Here is a 24,124-nt window from a genome sequence, read left to right on the forward strand (position 1 = left end):
GCTAGACCTGAAGAAACACTTATTATGGAGCTAAGGTTGGTTGCTTGATCTTGTTGGCTTGTCACAATGCCATTCATTAAATTGATGTTCTAGGGAGACTGAACCAATTGCCCCCACTCTACACTGTGCCACGGACATTCAGTAAAGGTGCTTTAGCGTCCAAATTTGCATTTCAGTTAGACCTCAAGCAGAGCTGCGTACAATATAGACAATGTGCATGGAGGCACAAAGGCTGTGGTGCACACTGGTAGGTGCCGCCTCTGTATCCCACCCGGGAGAATACCTCAATAATACAGCACCTGATGGAGACTTTTTTTCTGTCAGATTTATATGAAATATTACACAAAAAGCCTATGGGTGCAGGAACAGAGATATGCAAATTGATGGTAAAATAATCAAGTTTGTCCTGAACTTCAGAGAAAGGAGGGAGGATATTGGCTGGTCTATCAGGCTGTATGCTAGCTCTGAAGCACAGAGCCATTGTAAGCTCAACCACCGATGTGACAGACAAAGCGATCACACACATAGGCCAGTCATTTTAGGGTTTTGCAGGAACAGTTTAGAAATTGTGAAAAATATATAATTAGTTAGATTGAATTACTAGGTAGAAAATCAGGTTTTATCATTAGGGACAGGATAGGGCCAGTTAGAGTGCTGAGAAAGAGAGAGAGAGAGACAAGAGAGAACAAATATCAGTCCTGGAAGACCTTAGAGTGTCAAGCGCCAATTTTTAGGCCAATTGGAGCACTTTTGATTCCGGTAGATTCAATTTAGACCCCCATATAATTTTCTAACATCATTATACACTCACCTAAAGAATTATTAGGAACACCATACTAATACGGTGTTGGACCCCCTTTTGCCTTCAGAACTGCCTTAATTCTACGTGGCATTGATTCAACAAGGTGCTGATAGCATTCTTTAGAAATGTTGGCCCATATTGATAGGATAGCATCTTACAGTTGATGGAGATTTGAGGGATGCACATCCAGGGCATGAAGCTCCCGTTCCACCACATCCCAAAGATGCTCTATTGGGTTGAGATCTGGTGAATGTGGGGGCCATTTTAGTACAGTGAACTCATTGTCATGTTCAAGAAACCAATTTGAAATGATTCGAGCTTTGTGACATGGTGCATTATCCTGCTGGAAGTAGCCATCAGAGGATGGATACATGTTCTCATTCTGTTTGCGCCAAATTCAGACTCTACCATTTGAATGTCTCAACAGAAATCGAGACTCATCAGACCAGGCAACATTTTTCCAGTCTTCAACAGTCCAATTTTGGTGAGCTTGTGCAAATTGTAGCCTCTTTTTCCTATTTGTAGTGGAGATGAGTGGTACCCGGTGGGGTCTTCTGCGGTTGTAGCCCATCCGCCTCAAGGTTGTGCGTGTTGTGGCTTCACAAATGCTTTGCTGCATACCTCGGTTGTAACGAGTGGTTATTTCAGTCAACGTTGCTCTTCTATCAGCTTGAATCAGTTGGCCCATTCTCCTCTGACCTCTAGCATCCACAAGGCATTTTTGCCCACAGGACTGCCGCATACTGGATGTTTTTCCCTTTTCACACCATTCTTTGTAAACCCTAGAAATGGTTATGCGTGAAAATCCCAGTAACTGAGCAGATTGTGAAATACTCAGACCGGCCCAGCCTGGCACCAACAACCATGCCACGCTCAAAATTGCTTAAATCGCCTTTCTTTCCCATTCTGACATTCAGTTTGGAGTTCAGGAGATTGTCTTGACCAGAACCACACCCCTAAATGCATTGAAGCAACTGCCATGTGATTGGTTGACTAGATAATTGCATTAATGAGAAATAGAACAGGTGTTCCTAATAATTCTTTAGAGTGTATTTATTAGAATTGGACCCAAATTAATTTTAAGAAGTTTGCTCATCTTTAGTGCTGTATCATGGCCAACATTTAAAACTCATAGGTCATCCTTTACAACTCAAAGGTTGTAAATATCTATAAAATTGGAGATTAAAAGTGATACACTATGGTTCCATAGAAGCCTCTGGTGTCATACTAAATAGGTATGTTATGTATTAGAAGCCGTTTCCAGCCATACTATACACAATTACACATAGTTTTCAAATGACACATGTTCTACATTTACCTTAATTGTGTATTCTTGCAGAGTGCAGACATTATGTATATAGAAGATACTTCTATGTACCAGACTTGAAATAACTGGGTCAAAACTTTAAGGGTACTTTCACACTAGCGTTTTTCTTTTCCGGCATAGAGTTCTGTCCTAGGGGCTCTATACCGGAAAAGAACTGATCAGGCATATCCCCATGCATTCTGAATGGAGAGTAATCAGTTCAGGATGCATCAGGATGTCTTCAGTTCAGTCATTTTGATTGATCAGGCAAAACATAAAACCATTGCATGCTACGGTTTTATCTCCGGCGAAAAAAACTGAAGACTTGCCTGAATGCCGGCATTTTTCCCCATAGGAATGTATTAGTGCCGGATCCGGCATTCAAAATACCGGAATGCCGGATCCGTCCTTCGGGTCTGCGCATGCGCAGACTGGTAAAGATGCGAAAATAGATACAAGAAGGATCCGTCTGTCTGCATGACAAGCGGAGAGACGGATCCGTTCTTGCAATGCATTTGTGAGACGGATCTGCATTCGGATGCGTCTCACAAATGCTTTCAGTCACATCCAGATCGGAGGATCCGGCGGGCAGTTCTGACGACGGAACTGCCCGCCGGATCACACTGCCGCAAGTGTGAAAATAGCCTAAGTAACATAAAGGGGGTAACTTTTACAAATTTGTTGGAATTATGGCATCTACTGTATATTGCTGTTTTCCACTGAGCAGTGCCAGTCCCTTCTGTTCTACAGTCCTGTGCATACATAGAAATCCATTGCCGACATGATCACTGATGGAAGGGCCCGTGACCAGATATGTTTATCAGTGCCTCAGTAGGGCAACATTATACAGGCTCTGCACATACACTAGTTGTCCATGCCATGTGCAGCGTAAAGCTGCCCATACACATTGAATAACTGTTGGCCAAATCATCGTTTGGCAGACAGCTATCTCTCCTGACTCCCTCCCGGCTTCCCTATGCACATTTACCTTTGGCTCGGCTGAACATGTATGTGTATTCTATGGGGAAAATGGAGACAGGAGGACCAAAAAGTAACTTATCTTCCAAAAGAACAAAAGGATGGGGTGAAAATATTAATTTAGTCCGATCTTTGTCTCCTCCGACAGGGTTGGGAGCTCCCAACACACATTAATGTGTCGGCTGAACCCACCATTTTCAGTGGGTTCAGCCAACAAAAGACCAATGTGTATGGCCAGCTTTACTCGGGATAGCTATATTTACATGGGCTGTATGACACAGGGGTTGGCGCTGAACAGCAGGGGACAATGAAAAGTCCTAATAACACTAAATTAGTACGAATACATTAGAATAAAGTGCCTAACCCCTGTAAGTGGAAGGTTACATGAAGGTATTTAATTTCTACATGATAGAAACTCTAAGACAGCAACCAGAATGGACAACTATGGAGTTCAGGTACTATGCTAGGTAATGAATATCTGAGATGGAAAAATATGAAGACGTAAGTTGGGTTTGGGTTATTTTTAGTGTTGTTCCATGGACATACTGGAAAATATATTTTGATATACTGGAATATTTTCCCGCATCTAGTACATCTCAGAGAAGTACAGCATAGTTTTTTTCCCTACTGTATCATGAAGCAGTCTAATATTAGACATCTAATATAGTTTTCCTGACCCGAAATTCATCTTTTCATCACAAAATAATGTAGTCAAGTAAAAGACTGTGCATTCTTGTGAAATACACATTCACAATCCATTGGTCAAAAGAAGGGATGCCTACAGGCAAAGCAGTGCATATCTTCCAGAGGGGATATGGTAAGCATATGGATACTTACCAGTCTTCCTATAGAGAAGGATTTCTGTCTTAAACTCCCTTTTCTCGTCCAGAGCTTTCTGAATCTGCACCTTGAGTTGCTCACTGGTTTCCTGGCCATAGAGAAACTTACAGGCACAACTCTTCTGCATTACTTCAGCCCGGGCAAATCCAGTCAAGTCACAGAATCCATCTGAGCAATAAACTATAGGGAACAAGTTCTGCACCTGAGCGTTTCCCAAGACAAAATTGCTGTCTGAAAAAAATAAATAAAAAAACATGAAAATCTGTTAGCAAGGGTTTTCAGAGGTCACTTCTATATTCAATTACAAACTTTTCAAAAATTGTTCAGATAGCAAACTTCTCTATCACTATCAGAGTAGTAACCATTGGAACATGTATTAAAGGGAACCCGTCACCAGGATTTTGGGTATAGAGCTGAGGACATGGGTTGCTAGATGGCTGCTAGCACATCCGCAATACCCAGTCCCCATAGCTCTGTGTGCTTTTATTGTGTAAAAAACCAGATTTGATACATATGCAAATTAACCTGAGATGAGTCCTGTATGTGAGAAGAGTCAGGGACAGGACTCATCTGAGGTTAATTTGCATATGTATGAAATCGGGTTTTTTACACAATAAAAGCACACAGAGCTATGGGGACTGGATATTGTGGATGTGCTAGCAGCCATCTAGCAACCCATGTCCTCAGCTCTATACCCAAAATCCTGGTGACAGGTTCCCTTTAATCCATTTTCAACCTACAAGCAATGCAAGACAATGACATCTGTGTATATAAAATGTTTATAATATCTCATCAAGAAGATGAATCACTGAACAATCCTCCAATTTTTTTAAAGGGGGTTAGCCCATGACTAATGTAAAAAATGAAAATCAGACATAATATAGGACATGGCAATCTCTTTCTAGCAAAGCTAGAACCAGCCCTGTACCTCACATGGATCCAGAGATCTCCCCATTCATTGCTCTGCTAGATTTATATCAAGCTGACAGCTCAAGGGGAGTGTCCTTTCTGTTGCAGTCTGCGGTCACCCTATCACAGCTCAGGAGGCAGCTGAAGGATGAAACTGACCATATGCGGCCTTCTCAGTGAGCTGGACAAAGAAATAAAAAAAGGTGGCGCTATACAGACACATTTTATTGAGTAACAATTGATATGCAAAAAATTTTATTACATATAAATACAAAAGTATTCAGTTGCAGATGCTAGTTTGAAAACTGCAGAATATTTTTTGTGGGACAATCCCTTTAAGATCTATACACAGTATTACAGATGCTATTAATGTTGTATTATTCGTGTTTTTGTGTAATTTAACACTACTGTTTTAGTTTTATCTGTTACTCTTAAACGGGTTGTGCAGTGTCAAGATATTGATGCTAATTTCTGGCACCGCCAACAATGAGCTGCTTGAAGATACTGAGGCAGTCATGTGAGCTCTGGATTTTGTTAAAAATTTACCTGCACATGGTCTTCCCTTGTAGTTGTAATTACACCTTCTTCTCAATTGAAAGGGAGAGGACGGTGTAATTACACTGCACCCAGGGGCAGACTGGGAACATAAAGTGGCCCTGAAAAAAAATGGCCCCATGTCGTAGGTGGGTCCTAATTGACAGAAGGTGGGACAACAAAAGTAGATGTGGCTAGCAATACCGTAGTGCAGAACATAATATCACTCAAGAAGAACCAAATACCACATTGCATCTCAAAATACTGCCACAGCAGAACCAAATACCTCAGTGCAGCACAAAGTACTTCCTCAGCAGAACTAAATACCTCAGTGCAGCACAAAATACTGCTGCTTGCGCCACAGTATGGAACTGTATCATCGTCCTGAGGATGGCAATACAGTTGAATTTAGGAGGGCACTTGCGGCCTAATAATCACCACGAAACAAAAAAAAACTTTTTGTCTGCTACTGGGCAAAAACCACTTGTCCTGTACTAAATCGAGTGTGCGGATTACAAATCCGAAATCAGAATTGTTGTAACACGTCACGTCACAAAATTTTGCTATGCATAAGTATGCCTAAATGAATTAAGCACTTGGAAAGCATTGAATAATTTAAAGAGTTTTACTGCAACAATTACCTGATCTACATCAAAGTTTGCGTAGTAAACAGTGTATAAAAATGTAATGGAATAACAAAATTTCAAAAAGTGTAATTTTTCAGTTTTAAAGTCTTACTTGAGCAAGGCCCAGTACTGTTAAAAGTGCTTCAGGCATCTGCTCTTGCGTTTGTGAACGGTCATATTTTCCCGTTGAAAAAAACAGCAGTAGTCTCCCATCATGTTGGGATTTCAGCGGCCCTGATACCTGTTCTCAATTATAGAAATATTTTTATGGAACCGTTCTCCATGTTCGTCACTTACGTGTCCCAAATTGGGTGGGAAAAAGTCAAGATAGGAATGTAAGAAAAGCACTTTCAATGACATTCGGCAGCCAAGTTATTCATATGCTGTAAGCATGTTGTCTTCTAATTAAGCATAGTTTGCAGCTCGTAAGTTCTGCACTAGTTTCAATTGCCGTTCCTGCTGTGGGAGGGGCAGGCACTGGATTCTCTACATCGTGTGGTACTGGTTTAAGAGCTGACTCACAGTCAGGATACACAATTTGTGACTTGTTTCTCTTTGAATATCCAGAGATTTTAGTCATGCAAAAGTAACAGTCTGAATCGTGATTTTTCTGCTCACGCCAAAGCATAGGCACTGCAAAAGCCATTCCTTTCCTTTTACCATTCAACCACTGCGTTAGCCCAGAGTAACACACAGTGCAACAAACTTTTATCTTGATCTCCAATTTTAAAGTCAAAGTAATACTTGTAATCAAGAATCACCCGCTTTGTCAGATTCTTGCGCTGATCATAAGTAGTGTATTTGCCACATATTTAGCAGAAATTGTCTGGATCTGTAGCAAATTTGCTTTTATCCATCTTAAGTTTAAAAACTGATAGCACTATAACAGATCACTTTATCAAAATTTGTCCAGCTTGCCTTATATACTTACTGCTGACATCAGCCTGAGTGCGTCTGAACAGGTCTGGACATGTCCATTGGAATATTTCCAATATAATGCATTAATATTATAACTGAATAGGCTTTGCATGTATAACTTAAAATCTAGACGTGTCAGGCAAATTCCGAGTTCATATTTGGAATCAGTGCGCTCATTTTAGATTCATTATATCACATGTTTTTCTCTCAGTAGCAAAATCATTGTTGCGCGGTGATTAATGCTGAGAGCATCAGATCTTTATGTATCTGGCTGGTGGCCAAGAGGAAGGATCGGGTGGCCTCTTGGGCATTGGCCCACCAAAAAATTTCCCTGTAAGGTCTAGGCCAGTCTACCCATGACTGCACCATCACAACAAGTAATACAGCATGCAGATAAACCTTGAAGAGGACTCACATAAATGCCACAGTCTTATCGACTATGGGGGAGCTTTATCATCTCCTTGCACCACTTTTTTTGCGTACATTTTTTTGTCACAATTGGCGTTTCTGTGCCGCCCTCTCCAATTTCTGAAAAGGGGCGTAGCAAGTAAGTTTACCACATTTCTATTCATTTGCACCAGTTTTCATGTACAAATGAAGATAGTTGTTGTAGATTTCATTCTGGCACACAGCAGCAGGATGTGCCTAATTTATGATGAGGCATGCCTTGCCATAAATTAGGGGTATCCTGCCTTGGAGACTTCAAGGAATGGCGTAAAACGCTGGTCTTTGATAAATCTTCCTCTATTTATGTACGCATTTGCAACCAATACAAGTCTGAATACCAGTGGTAGACACATAATAGCACCATGTTTTTAAAGGGAACCTGTCACCTCCCAAAACCATCCCAAGCCGCCAGCAGTACCTGCGCCTAGCCAGCAGCGTTTATGATGATGCCTTTCTTCCTGAAGGCAGATGCAGCAAAAGTACTGAAAACGTTGTTTTATCCCCTGCCCGGCGCGCTTCTCCACACTTGATTAAAGTCAAGGAGGCAGCGGCCTCCTTGCTTCAAGTCACGGTAACCACGCCCCCTTCCCTGCCCCTTCGCTGTGACTGACAGAGCTTATGCACGAGAGTTCGGCTTCCTTTGCCGCACAGCCGGCTGTCAGTCACAGAAAAGGGACAGGGAAGGGGGCGTGGTTACTGTGACTTGAAGTCAAGAAGGCCACTGCCTCCTTGACTTCAAGCATGTGTGGAAAATACAAAGTTTTCAGTACTTTTGCTGCATCTGCCTTCAGGAAGAAAGACATCATCAGAAACACGCTGCTTGCTACACGCAGGTACTGCTGGCGGCTTGGGATGGTTTTGGGAGGTGACAGGTTCCCTTTAATCAAATGTATTTTCAATGTATCTGCATTTTTTTTATTTCAGATGCACAGGAGCAATAAGAAAATGTATTCCACATGACTCTTGGCCACTTTTATTCCCTTTCACAAATATAGATTGAATGGTCACTAACCTTTCAACAGACTTTGCATTAATCAATAGCACAGAAAGAAAGTACATAAGAAACTGCAACATATTGAGAAAAATATCTCTTTTTCCACTTATCAGCTGCTTCTCCGCCCCTACCCACTTAACCTCTTCCCGACGCCCATTGACTATCGGGCGATCGTGTATATCTTTGAATGGACGTTTTGGAATGATCTTTTAGAGATGGTGCTAATTGTGCCGCTACTGTGCCAGGGGCCCACTGTCAGTTACAGCAGGGCACCCCAGAGAGAATGCAGGGGCCGTTCCTGTGTGTCCCTGCCTTCTAGATCGCTGTATACACAGCACTGAACGAGCGCTGTGTATACAGCTGAGGAAGTGACGTGCAGCTTACTGTCCCGGCCCGGTGGTCATGTGACCGCCAGGGCCAGGGGAGTACAGCAGCTGCTGGGTCTTTCATAGACCACGTTCAGCCCTGCACTGAAGTTGTACAGACCAGTATTATGCTGTACAGACTCTCTAGGGTGGTGTATTTCCCCTGTATCTGGGACTAATATGTCAGCCCCAGTTACAGGAGAAATCAATAGTAAAAAAAAAGTGAAGTTAAATGTCCCCCAGAGGTCTTGTATGACCTTATGGGGGACACAAAGTGTAAAATAAAAAATAAAAAAATAAAACAATTTCCTAATTAAGCCATTTAAAAAATTTAAAAAATACAAAAAATTTTAATAAAAAAACAGACACTCAATCAGCTGCATGTCGTAAAAAAAAAATTCCTTTACATCAAAATAGATTTTTTAGTTACCCCACCTCCCAAAAAACATAATGTTAATTGATCAAAAAGTCGCATGTACCCCAAAATGATAGAAATAGCCATAGCCCATAGCCAGAAAAATAAAATAAAAATATGGCTCTAAGAAAATTGCAACACAAATACATGATTATTTTTTCTAAAAATGTTCTTATTGTGTAAAACGTAAAAATAAAACAAAATTGACATATTTGGTATTGTTGTGTCTGTAACGACCGGATTTATAAAAATATCACATGATCTACCCCATCAAGTGAAGGGTGTAAAAAAATATAAATTTTTTGTGACTTCACCTCCCAAAAAATGAGATAAAAAGCGACCAGAAACCCAAATGTACCCCAAAATTGTGCCATTAAAAACTACAGCTTGTCCCGTACAAAATAAGCCCTCACGCAGCTCAGTCAACACAAAAATATAAAAGTTATCGCTCTTAAAATCCATGACAGAAAATTCCATGCTAGAAAATCCAGATGCCGCTCCTTCTCTTCTGAGCCCTGGTGTATCCTAAAATAACAGTTTACGACCACAATTGGGGTGTTACTGTATTCAGGAGAAAGTGGGTAGCAAAATGTGGGGGGATATTCTCCTGTTATATTTGTGAAAAAGAAAGTTTGGGCCTAAAGCACCATTTTCTTGTGAAAAAAAACGAAATTTTTCATTTTTACGGCCAAGTATTATAAATTCTAGGAAATGCCTGTTGGGTCAAGTGCTCACTACACCCCTTAAAAATTCCTTGGGTAGTGCAGTTTACAAAATATAGTCACTTTTTGGGGGTTTTCACTGTGGGGATACCTCAGGGTCTCTTCAAATGCAACATGGCGCCCTAAGACCATTCCAGCAAAATCTGCCCTCCAAAAACCATATAGCGCTCCTTTGCTTCTGTGTCCTACCGTGTGCCCATACAGAGGTATACGACCACATATAGGGTATTTATGCAAACTTCAGAATCAGGGTAATAAATATTAAGGTTTGTTTTGTTGTTAACCCTTGATGTGTTACAGGAAAAAATTTATTAAAATGGAAAATCTGCAAAAAAAGGGATATTTTAAAATGTATTTTGCTTTAATTCATGTGGAATACTTAAAGGGTTAACAACATTTCTACAATCATTTTGAATAGTTTCAGGGGTGTAGTTTCTAAAATGGGGTCATTTATGGGTGGTTTCTGTTATGTAAACTCCTCATAATTACTTCAGAACTGAACTGGTCCTAAAAAAAGTTGATTTTTAAAATTTTCCTAAAAATTAAAAAAATGGCTGTTAAAATTCTAAACCTTCTAACGTCCTAAAAAAATAAAATAACATTACCAAAATGATGCCAACATAAAGTAGACATATGGTGAATGTTAATTAATGAGTATTTTATATGAGGTATCACTAACTGTCTTAAAAGCAGAAAGATTCAAATTTAGAAAACAGTGAATTTTTCAAAATTTTTGTTAACGTTGGAATTTTTTTTATAAATAAAGGTAAAACATATTGACCCAAATTTCCCATTATCATGATGTACAATGGAAATGCCCTGGATAAGTAAAAGCGGTCCAAAGTTATTACCACATAAAGTGGAAGTGGTTAAACTCATGCATACGACGTATTTTTCATCTGCATGCTATCCACATTTTTGATGGATAGCGCAGTGACCCCTTCATTTCTATGGGGCTATGCGCATATTTTCTGTGGATCAATGTGACTGTTCTGCAAATGATGGAACATATCCTATTCTTTTCTATATTGTAGAAGAAAATAGCAATTTTTATTGATGGGAGTGGGAAAAATGTGGAAAGCACATGGAATGTACAGTATTCGTATTTTACAGATCTGTGGTTTTTAGACAGAAATGTGGACACAGTCGTGTGCATGAATCCTTACACTCAGGCCTCATCCACATTTCTGAGTCAGAGACACGTCAGTGAAAAAAGCGTATGTGTTTCATCCGTGAAGATGTCCATGAAGGATCCGTGGTTGGTCCGTGTGTCCGTTTTTACCATCAGCGTGTCATTAGTAATTTACTGACATTACTCCACAGAAAATTAATTTCCAAAGAATCTCCCATCAGTCTTCAGTGAAAAACGGACACACTACAGATGCTATCTTTGTGTCAGTGATTTTCACGGACCCATAGACTTCTATGGGCGTGCTTGGTTCGCATCACGGAACAAAGTAGTGCGTGTCTCGGTGATTTTTTTACTGACCCACGGTCAGTAAAAAATAGGCTACTTTTACACTAGAGTTTTGGCTTTCCATTTGTGAGATCCGTTCAGGGCTCTCAAAAGCGGTCCGAAATGGATCAGTTTTGCCCTAATGCATTCTAAATGGAAAATGATCCACTCAGAATGCATCAGTTTGCCTGCGTTCAGTCACCATTCCGCTCTGAAGACGGACACCAAAACGCTGCCTGCAGCGTTATGCTGTCCGCCTGACCCAGCAGAGCCAAATGGATCCATCCTTGCACACAATGTAAATCAATGGGAGCGGATCCGTTTTCTCTGACAAAATCTGGCACAATAGAAAACTGATCCATCCCCTATTGACTTTCAATGGTGTTCAAGATGGATCCGTCATGGCTATACATAATACAACCGGATCCGTTCATGACGGATGCATGCGGTAGTATTATTGTAACAGAAGCATTTTTGCAAATCCATGACGGATCTAGCGTGAATGTAGCCATACTGAAATGTGAACAGACACATTTAAATCAATGGGTACGTTTGCTGTCCGTGGAAAATGCAGCCAGCACACGTCAGTGAAAAACGGAAATGTCAACAAAGCCTGTCTTTGAATTTTTTGCTAAATCTGTTTTGAGAGACCAAGACAAACTGTCAGCTCAGGGAATGATCAGATTATAGCTGTCCATAGAAGTCTTTAGAGAGGAATGAGCTACAGTAAGAGAGAGATACATGCACAGACAATGGAGCTAATAGTGTAATATCTCACCATAAGTGCTTTATTCACATCACTACTGCTCAGTACATCTCTATATATGGTGTTTCTGAGTGAATCTGAGTGAGAGAGGGTTTAGTAGCAGAATCTCTTTTTTCTCTGTGTGCTGTACATTAGAGACATCATAGCTAGTCTCCACCCATGAGCTCAGGGAGAACGAAGATTCTCAAATAATTATGTTGTACCTATTTAAATTATCATCATTTGACACTTTCCTCCATTTGATTGAAGTTATATTTGCTTGTCAACCATTTATGATGTATTTCGCAACTATTACTACACTAACTGTATTTTGAAAAAATTTAAAATATTATAAAATTGTTGAAAAATAAAATCTAATTGTCTCTTTAGATGTATGCCAAAAATATTTAGCCTGCGCACAGTAGTCATAAAATCATTATTATGAATTTAAAATGTTCCCACTTGAAATACAGTCCATCCTCTCTACGGATGTATAGTGTCATATGTAAATTGTCTTACACAGTGGTAAAGATGGGAAAATTCTAAATTATGCACGACTGGACCTGAACATGTAAAATTAAAGTATTTAATTTATAAATACTGGAGCTTTAAATGTAAAATCATGTGATGTTTGGCATACAGTAGTTCTTTATTGTTTCATGTAAGTGTGCGTATTGACAAGAGATACTGTACCATACAGTGCATTGAAGACAAAAGTTCATAACATATTGATTTCTTCTACTACTGGTTCACTCTGTAGTTCCAGGTACAAAATTTCCTTGAAATTGTTCTTAAAGTGTTTACCAGGAACCTTCCAATCAGTGAACTGGGTGGTCATTGTCCCTTCACTATGAAATGTAAACATATTTGGGGTCATTTACCAATCTGGTGTAAAGTAGAACTGGCTTAGTTGCACATAGCAACCAATCAGATTCCACCTTTAATTTTTTATAGCTCCTTTGGAAAATCAAAGGTGGAATCTGATTGGTTGCTGTGGGCAACTAAGCCAGTTCTACTTTACACCAGTTTGATAAATATCCCCCATTATCTATCAATGAATACAGTGAAAATAGAAGACCACAATTTTCTGGGTAATATTATCTATATTACATGTGCACCTCACAATTAGAGATAAGCTGATTTCCAAAATTTGATTCGGCTGGTTTGCTAAATTTTTCGGAAAAATTTGCTTCGATACGAATTTATTCGCAGCAAATCGCGTTAAAAAACTGCTATTTCCTGGCTGCTGAGAGCCTTTATAGTGGTGTAGAACACTGTGCCTTGCAGTAACACGCATAGGGAGTCTGCTTTGGTAGTGAATTAATACTGTGAGTCCATATGACTTGCAGATGACAGGCGTCGCTCTTAGAATCACTGCACACTTCACTTATTAGGACAGCCACGGGGCCAAAACTGACCAAATAACTCAAGTATGAACTCAGCCTTACAGGTCTATGTTAGTGCCAAGAAGAAGCGCACTCCTTTTACACCGTCGCCAGCTGGTTCCACATAGATGTTATCAGAACCTGTTCTATTAACGCGTATACAAGTAGAGCCCCCCGGACAGAGTCACTGATTAGTTTTCCCTTCCTCTGATCCGTCAGAAGAATAACCCACAAAAAACAGATCCTGTCTGTGGAGCATACGCCTTCACTCGGTCAGCATTTGCTCAATAATCCATCAGTATTGCTAATGCCAAAAACAAAAACAGGAGTGGATATAAAACAGAGATGACACGTGAATGGAATATTTGCATGTCTTCTGTGTTTTCTACCCACTCCTGCTTTTGGCTACCAAATCATAAGCCAATTCTGATGGGACCATACAGGCCTTACAGCTGTTACACAGACAGGATTCGTTGTGTGTCTCATTTTTACTTCCTTCTGACAGATCAGAAGAAAGGTCAAATAAATCATGATGTCAGCCAGGCTGAAAGGCAAAATAGTGGACCAGTCATGAAGTGGGGAGGGTGGGAACAGCATGCGAAGTCCACAGAGTAGACCTATGACATAGTGGTGAGGTGGAAGCAGCATGAGGAGACTACAGAGTGGCCCAATGACAGGGTCTGGATTTGGCAGCAGTATGAGCACGACGTTCATACAGCAAAAGAAGTTTTGCAGTCACCCATCAACATTACTGAATAAAAACACAATGACAGAGTCTGAAGGTGGCATATGCAGCAGCAGCATCATGAGAAGGCCACCGAGTGGCAAAATGACAGAGTCTGGAGTTGGAAGCAGTATGAGAAGGCCACCGAGTGGCACAATGACAGAGTCTGGAGGTGGCGGCAGCATCAGGAGGTTGTCATTGTTTTCATGTACTTTTTGTATAATTTTTTGTTTCATAATATATAATTTTCCTCACACTTTCAGACGTCACGCGACCTCACACGATGTCATTCGGTCCATACAGCAAAATAAGTTTTTCAGTCATCCATCATTTCTACCCCCCAAAAAAAACACTTTGAAAGAGTGGCACAATAACAGAGTCTGTAGATGGCAGCAGTATGATGAGGCCACAGAGTGGCAAGGTGACATAGTTTGGAGGTGGCGGTAGCATCCAGAGACCACAGAGTGACAAGGTGACATAATGTGGAGATGGCAGCAGCAGCAGAATACGACAGAGTGGCAAGGTGACAATGTGGAGATGGCAGCAGCAGCAGGATACCACAGAGTGGCAAGGTGACATAGTGTGGAGATGGCAGCAGCATGAGGAGACCACAGAGTGGCAAGGTGACATAGTATAGCTATGGCAGCAGCAGCAGGATACCACAGAATGGCAAGGTGACAGTGTGGAGATAGCAGCAGCATGAGGAGACCACAGAATGGTAAGGTGACATAATGTGGAGATGGCAGCAGCAGCAGGATACCACAGAGTGGTAAGGTGGCATAGTGTGGAGATAGTAGCAGCATGAGGAGACCACAGAGTGGCAAAGTGACATAGTGTGAAGATGGCAGCAGCATGAGGAGACCACCGAGTGGCAAGGTGACATAGTTTGGAGGTGGAGGCAGCATCAGTATGCCACAGAGTGGCAAGGTGACATAGTGTGGATGGCAGCAGCAGCAGGATACCATAGAGTGGCAAGGTGACATAGTGTGGAGATGGCAGCAGCATGAGGAGACCACAGAGTGGCAAAATTACATAATGTGGAGATGGCAGCAGCAGCAGGATACCACAGAGTGGCAAGGTGACATAGTGTGAAGATGGCAGCAGCATCAGGAGACCACAGAGTGGCAAGGTGACATAGTGTGAAGATGGCAGCAGCAACAGGAGGCCACAGAGTGGCAAGGTGACATAGTATGGCTATGGCAGCAGCAGCAGGATACCACAGAGTGGCAAGGTGACATAGTGTGGAGATGGCAGAAGCATGAGGAGACCACAGAGTGGCAAGGTGTCATAATGTGGAGATGGCAGAAGCAGCAGCAGCATCAGGAGACCACAGAGTGGCAAGGTGACATAGTGTGGATATGGCAGCAGCATGAGGAGGCCACAGAGTGGCAAGGTGACATAGTTTGGAGATGGCAGCATCAGCTGCATCAGGAGACCACAAAGTGACCCTGTAACAGAGTGGGGCGGTGGGAGGCAATACCAGTACCCGAAGGTGGGTGCAAGAAGGAGCACTTGGCATCAGATGTGTGGCATCAGGCGGGTTGCAGCATCAGGAAAGTAGCTGAGGCAGGTAGCCAGAAGATACCGGTCTCTTTTGTCAAATTGTTGGTGTGGCACCATGGATGATCTAGTCTGATGCATCAGGCATTGGCGTGTGGAAATCCTGTCTGATCCACGCCTGATTCATCTTGATGCAGTGTTTCACTATGTGCTATATGTGGGCACTTTAAACTGTTGCTAAATGTCATATCAAATGTATTGTGGTATGTTGTAGTGTTTGCATGTCGGCACTGCTGCTGAGATCGCGGTGCACGTGTCTATGGGATGGCGTTCCCAATAAAATACTGAAGAAAAGACCGGCACTCGCCGGTCTTTTCGGCGAGATGCCGGTAGATGATTATTCTTCTGCTTTATTGTCACATATACATTTAGTAGTGACGCGTTTCGGTGCTATCACACCTTCATCAGACTGTGAACATCCATAAATGAATCATGTTTAAATAGACTACCAAAGCACAGGGAAATGACATCACACAAATGACCACACCCACAAATCAAAATTAAATCAAACGTGAAAAAACAAGTGAAACAACAAAATCAAGCATTACTGCTGCAATATTATAAGCTGTAAACAAAATAGAGCGAAATTCATTTTTCCTTCCTTATTGTGTTCTGTTTTTTCTTTTTTAGTTCCGCTATAAAGAAAAAAAAAAAAAGAAAAAAAATATTTTAATGAAAAAAATATATTTTTTATTGAAATAATACTAATTGAGGTAATCAATCATAGGAAGCTTTGTACATTATATTCACGGTTGAGCCCACGTGGCTCCAACATTTGGTGTATCAAATAAGCCTCCCTCTTGAGTAATACCGTATTTTTTGCCCTATAAGACGCACTTTCCCCCCCCCCCCCAAAGTGGGGGGAAAATAGCAGTGCGTCTTATGGGGCGAATGCTGCATTTTGCAGAATTTTCAATGATACACCCGTCGCGATGCCGCGCGGCGGGTGTATCAGTTGTGAGGGAGAAGGGGCTGGGGCCGACATCTGCTTTTATAATGACAGCGGGGCCTGTGCAGTGACTGTATTCTACTACACGGGCCCCGCTCACTGTATAATCGTATCTGTAATAGTTAATTGTTATGTATATAATCGGGTAATCAGCGCCTGTATACTTACAACTACAAGCGCTCGGTAGCAGAGAGGAGGGAGGAGGCAGGCCAGGAGGACGGGCGCTGGCAGCGTGAGTCACCACGTCACGCGCCTGCGCCGCCCACTTTATGAATGAAGCAGACGTAGTGACTCACGCTGCCAGCGCCCGTCCTCCCTGCCTGCCTCCTCCCTCCTCTCTGCTACCGAGCGCTTGTAGTTGTAAGTAATACAGGCGCTGATTACCCAATTATATACATAACAATTAACTATTACAGATACGATAATATACAGTGAGCGGGGCCCGTGTAGTAGAATACAGTCACTGCACGGGCCCCGCTGTTATTATAAAAGCAGATGCGACCCCCACCCCCTGTATTGAGAGTCATTCACTACAGGGACACTGTTATGGAGGGGATCTGTGGATGACACATAGCATAAGATTCTATATATGTGTCATCCACAGATCCCCCCCATAACTGTGCCATCCAGAGACCCCAATAAGAGCCACCCACAGATCCCCCATAAGTGTCACCCACAGATCCCCCATAAGTGTCACCCACAGATCCCCCATAAGTGTCACCCACAGATCCCCCGTCACCCACAGATCCCCCATAACAGTGCGTCACCCACAGATCCCCCATAACAGTGCGCCATCCACAGACCACAATTAGTTCAAAACCCACCAAAAGCACACCTTTTGGTTCAAAATATTATTTTTCTTATTTTCCTCCTCCAAAACCTAGGTGCGTCTTATAGGGCAAAAAATACTGTAGTTTATTTCTATCACCTCCACGCCAGGGTAAGGGTACACTTTCAATAATTTGGCTGTCACATGTGAAAAAGCCTTTAATTGGTATATTTTCACCTGATTGTGGATGTGTGAAATGTGCACCCCTTATCACACTAGAACAGTGCACACAGTTCAAACAGGGAAAAGTTCCCATTTTGGGAGTGGACAATACCCTTTGTATAAGTCCAACTTTATTACTGCCAATATCAGCCCGCACTATCCTGTCACTTATATTATTAGCCCTTTTGAAACACATCATAGGTGGTTGTTGAAATTCAACAACTTGGGGATAGGATTTAGATACTGCATGCCAATGTTCATTCACTATTCCCCTCAATCTCTGAATCCAAGGATGATATTTCACCACAAGTTGAATCCGCGGTTGTTTCATAGGTTTATCTTGTTGTATAGTCTCAACCTTATTCCTTTGTTCCTGCAGTAAATGATCAGGATAGCCTCTCTCCCTGAATTTCATTTGATGAGTCATCTCATCAAGTTTAAAGTTGCATGTCTCAGTATCACCCACTATGCATTTAACCCTTTGGAATTGTCAGTAGGGGAGAGATTTTTTTGTGGCTGCTGGGTGGTTACTAGTAAAAGCAAGCAAACTATTCCTGTCAGTACTTTTTGTGAATAGGTCAGTGTGTATACCCCCTATCTCGTCCTTAATGACCCAGGTGTCTAAAAATGAAATTTTATGGGTATCAAAATGCAAAGTAAACTTCAACTCAGACCAGACAGAATTGAGGTGCAATGCGAATTGTTGAAGGGATCGAACGTCGCCACGCCATACGCAAAAAATGTCGTCGATAAAACAACGCCAAAAATTCCCGGTCCCGCGCCACTGCTGATAGAAGGAATCCTGAAATAGGAAATAATTTTGTTCAAGCACGATCCTCAATAATGTAAAAAAAAAAATCTCTTTCTGTATGTTTATAATGGCTCGATGCTAAAAGCATATGTACTACTTTTACACCTTTTTCATGTGTTATAGACGTGTACAAGTTACATACATCAAAGGTGACAAGTATATCATCAGTGTAGAATTTGAAGGATTTCATTTCCTGTAAAAAATGTTCGGTATCACGTAAGTACGAGAGGGACATCTTAGTTAATGGTGTCAATACCTTCTCAAGAAAAACTGCCAAAGGTGAGAGGATCGAGTCTGTTGATGCCACAATGGGACGGCCAGGTGGATGAGTGGTAGATTTGTGTATTTTTGGTAACGTGTAAAACACAGGAGTGATAGGATGTTGATTAACCAAAAAGCCGCCCAGCATGGCATCAATGACCCCCCCTCTCCCTGGCAGTATTAACAACAGTTTGAATCATTTCCTTAATCCGGTACGCAAAATCTAGTATGTATCGGTATCATTTAATTGACATAAAATTTCAGAAACATAATATGTCTTGTCTAAGACCACCAAGGCTCCCCCCTTGTCCGCAGGCTTGAATACAAGGGACTTGTCTTCCAATAGCTGATCAAGAGCACGTTTTTTCCTCAAGAGTCAAATTTGATTGTAAATGCATGTTACCAGTCTTACATTGTTGTAACAATGTTTCCACGTCACGTTGAACCAGATGATTAAGTCACAAAAGATTTTACCGCATACAAGTGCAGCGCTTACCGCTGAATAAAAAATTTTTTTTTCACCGAAATAAGTCACAAAAGATTTTAACGCATATAAGTGCAGCGCTGAACGCTGAATAAAATTTATTTTTCCACTAAAATACTTTAATAAAGATTTTACCACATATAACGGAGCACAGAGATGGAAAGGGTCTTTAGATTCCCCCCGCACTATACGGACGTCTCAGAAATGAACCGATTCTCCCGAAAGCAGCTCCTGGGAAGGTCATGGAGCGTCCCGGTCATCCGGCATCTATTCGCTCTGCTGAAGGATTATTTTGAAAGTGTGTAGAAGCCACACAGCACCCCACCGCTGCAGATTTATCATAGAGACATCATGGAGATTTAACCGCATATAACGCTGACTGCTGAATAAATTTAGTTTTTCGACTGAAATACTTCTATAAAGATTTTACCACATATAACCGCTGACTGACCGCTTCCGCCGCTACTTCAGTTAACCCCTGCTACTTCCCAGGTAGGTAGGTTGCTACGAAGCAGGTGCTCTTCCCCGGGCACGTTTGACTCTGGATCTCCCACGGCTGCCACCCTGCTGCATCCCAGCAATCCTTTCAACACATATAACCGCCAAAGTGAACTTAGAATGTATTTTTCTGTTTGTACTGAAATAGGCCACTAAACGCTTTCAACACATATAACCGCCGCCAACGTGAACTGAGAATGTATTTTTCTTTTTGTACTGAAATAGGCCACTAAACGCTTTCAAGAAATATAACTGCCGCCGACGTGAACTGAGAATGCATTTTTCTGTTCATACTGAAATAGGCCACTAAACACTTTCAACACATATAACCGCCGCAGACGTGAACTGAGAATGTATTTTTCTTTTTGTACTGAAATTTAAAATAACACATATAACCGCCGCACTGACTGACTGCCACAGCCACTACTTCCTTGAAGCCCTGCACCACTACTTCCTAGGCAGGTAGGCTGCTGAGAAGCAGGAAATAAATGCACCAGTGAAGTGCGTATATATTTTTCTTTCTGTACTGAAATAGGCCACTGATCTCTTTTGTCACAAATAAGTGAACCAGTGAAATGCGTAAATATTTTTCTTTTTTTACTGTAATACGCCCCTATACGCTTTCACCAGAATTAGGCTACTTTCACACTAGCGTTCTGCTGTCCGCTCGTGAGCTCCGTTTGAAGGGGCTCACGAGCGGAGCAGAATGCTTCCGTCCAGCCCTGATGCAGTCTGAATGGATGCGGATCCGCTCAGACTGCATCAGTCTGGCGGCGTTCAGCCTCCGCTCCGCTCGCCTCCGCACGGCCAGGCGGACAGCTGAACGCTGCTTGCAGCGTTCGGGTGTCCGCCTGGCCGTGCGGAGGCGAGCGGATCCGTCCACACTTACAATGTAAGTCAATGGGGACGGATCCGCTTGAAGATGACACAATGTGGCTCAATCTTCAAGCGGATCCGTTCCCCATTGACTTTCAATGTAAAGTCTGAACGGATCCGCTCAGGCTACTTTCACACTTAGAAAATTTTCTAAGTTTTAATGCAGACGGATCCGTTCTGAACGGATGCGAACGTCTGCATTATCGGAGCGGATCCGTCTGATGAAACATCAGACGGATCCGCTCCGAACGCTAGTGTGAAAGTAGCCTTAACTGCAGAAATGCACTGAGAATATTTTTTTTCTTTATTTACTGTAATACGCCCCTATACGCTTTCACCAGAAATAACTGCAACAGGGCAGTGCGTATATATTTTTCTTATTTTACTGAAATACGCCCCATACGCTTTCAACAGAATTAACTGCAGAAATGCACTGAGAATATATTTTTCTTATTTTACTGAAATACGCCCCTATATGCTTTCAGTGCAGTGCATATATATATTTTTTTATTTTTTTACTGTAATACACCCCTATACACTTTTAACAGAAATAACTGCAACAGTGCAGTGTGTATATATTTTTCTTTTTTTAATGAAATACACCCCTATACGCTTTCACCAGAAATAACTGCAGAAGTGACCTGAGAATATATATTTCTTGTTGGAATGAAATAAGCCACTATACGCTTTAACCAGAAAACAATTAAATAGTGAAGTGCGTATATATTTTTCTGGTAGTACTGAAATACACCCCTATACGCTTTCAACAGAAATAACTGCAAAAGTGCAGTGCGTATATATATTTGTCTTTTTTTACTGAAATACGCCCCAATACGCTTTCAACAGAAATAACTGCAACAGTGCAGTGCATATATATTTTTCTTTTTTAACTGTAATACACCCCTATACGCTTTTAACAGAAATAACTGAAACAGTGCAGTGCATGTATATTTTCCTTTTTTTAATGAAATACACCCCTATACTATTTTTCTTGTTGGACTGAAATACGCCCCTATACGCTTTCACCAGAAATAACTGCAACAGTGCAGTGCGTATTTATTTTTCTTTGTTACTGAAATACACACCTATATGCTTTCAACAGAAATAACTGCAGAAGTAAAAATGCACGTATATTGTTCTTGTCGTACTGAATAAGATATTAAGACATAAGCCTCTAAAGGCTTTTCAACATAAGAATTTCAGCCCAATAACAAAAAGCTTGAATGACAGAGCTGTCTAATGACTATTTGGATCCCCAAATAATCGTTCCCTGCACTTGTAAATCACTTTCCTATCAATGTCCCTAGCACCTTCTGACATGTCTCCCTGCACTAAGATGCTGTGAAATGATTCCTCCCTATCATTTCCCTGCACTTATAAATCGTTTTTTTCTGTCTTTTTTTTCCCACAATCGTTTTTCCAATAGCTGCCCCTAGCGCCTTCACACGTTTGTCCTCTGAACGCTGGAAAATTGCAGAATCTCAAATTGATGCCGTATTTTTAGGCCTGTGATATCACAGGGCTGGCTGGCTGCTGATTGGCTGCATGCAGGCATGTCAATCAGGGTGATCCCGCTTTCCCAGAGTTCCTTGCCCCATGTCCCCAGTCACGTGTAGCTGCCATTTTAGAAAAAATGTGATTCGTTACCACAAAGTGCGAGGAAATTCGCATTCGTCGCGTTCCTGAAATTCCAAACGAATTCCACTTTGTCGGCTTCGATTCGCTAATCTCGACTCACAATGAAAAGAAAAAGTAAGTGAGCATATACAGTTTGAAAGTTTATGAGCCCTTCCGAATTTTCTATATCTCTGCCTAAATTGGAGCAAAAACTACATCCGACTTTCACACAAGTTCTAAATGTAAGGTAGATCAAATCAAGCAATTGTGTTAAATACATTAGACTTGGTCATTTATTTATTGAGGAAAATGATATAATATCACATCTGCCAGTGGCAAAATCTGATGTAGCTTTAGGTCAGGCACCACTGTAACTTTACCTAACACATCATATGTTGTCCCTGAACTAAAGTCTACACGTTCCACCATAGTTACACATTACAGTTAGAAAAAAAAATTATATTAAAATTTTACCAAGGATGAGAGAGGATATGGATGAAGGGATGACTCATGGCTAAACCTTTAAAAATAACTTTCCCCTATTGCTCTAGAATAGGGTTGGAAACCCATAAAACACAGACTAGTCTACACTTCCTAACCTCTAGTGATGACCAGACCGAATCAATATTCAAAAAAAGAATTCTATATATCTACATACGTGTTAATGGTCTATTCTAAGAAGTCATCAAAGCTTTTTTTAAGTCGTCAACTGTTCCTACTGTGGCCATGTCCTGAGGTAGAAATGTTTCTTCTCCAGATAAAGGCAGTGTCCCTTGTCTTTTGAGGGAACAGCTTTTCACCATATATTTTTTGTACTGTATGGGTCATTTATATATTTATACAAGTTAATCATGTCTCCCCTTACATGCCTCTCCTCAAGACTTATTGAAGGGTTTGTCCCATGAAAAATGTTCTACATTTTTCAGACCAGCACCTGGATCTGAATACTTTTCTAAATCCATGTAATTAAAAATGTAGTATAATAAAAATGTAGTATAACAAATGAGTTATGCAATAAAATGTATATGTAGAGTTCCACCTGCTGTTTGTTCTTTTCTTTATTTCTCTGTCCACCTCAGTATTATCACTGAGGTGGACGCACATGCTCAGTGTTATCTTTTAACTGCCGCCAGACGTATCTGCTGTTAGAAGCTGTGACAGTTACCTGGAGAGAGCTCCATGAGAAAGGACACACTCCTTTGGCTGTGATAGGGAGAGAGCTGCAGCAGAATAGACACATCTCCTGAGAAAGAAAATGCCCCTAGGCTGCCACCATGAATAGAATCTAGCAGAGCAATTGAAAAAAAAAAAAGAATGGGGAGATCTCTGGACTCATGTGAGGTACAGGACTGGTTCTAGATTGATTAAAAAGAGATTTTCATGCACTGTTCTGATGTCTTATTTTCATTTTTGACATCGATCATGGGAAACCACTTTAAATGTAATTATTTTTTACCTTTCATCATAACTAAGGCCCGCTATGCACCTCATCAGTTTAGTTGTGTTTCTTTTTTTTATATTACAGATTAGAGGGCATCCTCTCTATGAACTGGGGTCCAGACCTGAACTGCATATTTGAAATAGAGCCACACTAGTGATTTGTAATGTTTTAATATTATGTCCATGCCCCTTTTAACACACAACAGTATTCTTCTGGCCTTAGAAGCAACTGATTGACATTGCATAATGTTATTCATTCCATGATCTACAAGTACACCCAAATCCTTCTCTACAAGTGACGCTCCTAGTGTTATTTCCCTGGGAGCACTAAGATGCATAACTGTATCCTCATTGAATCTCATACCAAGAGAATGCCTAAAGAGAGTTTTCATGTTGGTCTGTACTTTCTGCACATCTTTCATAGTGCTACATATCACACTAAACCAAAAAACACCCCCAATATTTCAATAG

General features: G+C 41.2%; 1 protein-coding gene across 1 annotated transcript in view; it reads right to left on the minus strand.

Annotated features, from left to right (window-relative positions):
• The window catches only part of LOC121008056 (potassium voltage-gated channel subfamily H member 8-like), a 777,955-nt gene that overhangs the window by 490,526 nt on the left and 263,305 nt on the right, over positions 1 to 24,124 (minus strand). Inside the window, exon 2 of the mRNA XM_040440333.1 lies at positions 3,924 to 4,157. Within this exon, the coding sequence (XP_040296267.1) occupies positions 3,924 to 4,157 (234 nt within the window). The remainder of the gene's footprint in view (positions 1 to 3,923; positions 4,158 to 24,124) is intronic.

Source organism: Bufo bufo, chromosome 7, assembly GCF_905171765.1.
Source record: "Bufo bufo chromosome 7, aBufBuf1.1, whole genome shotgun sequence".
Lineage (NCBI taxonomy): Eukaryota > Metazoa > Chordata > Amphibia > Anura > Bufonidae > Bufo > Bufo bufo.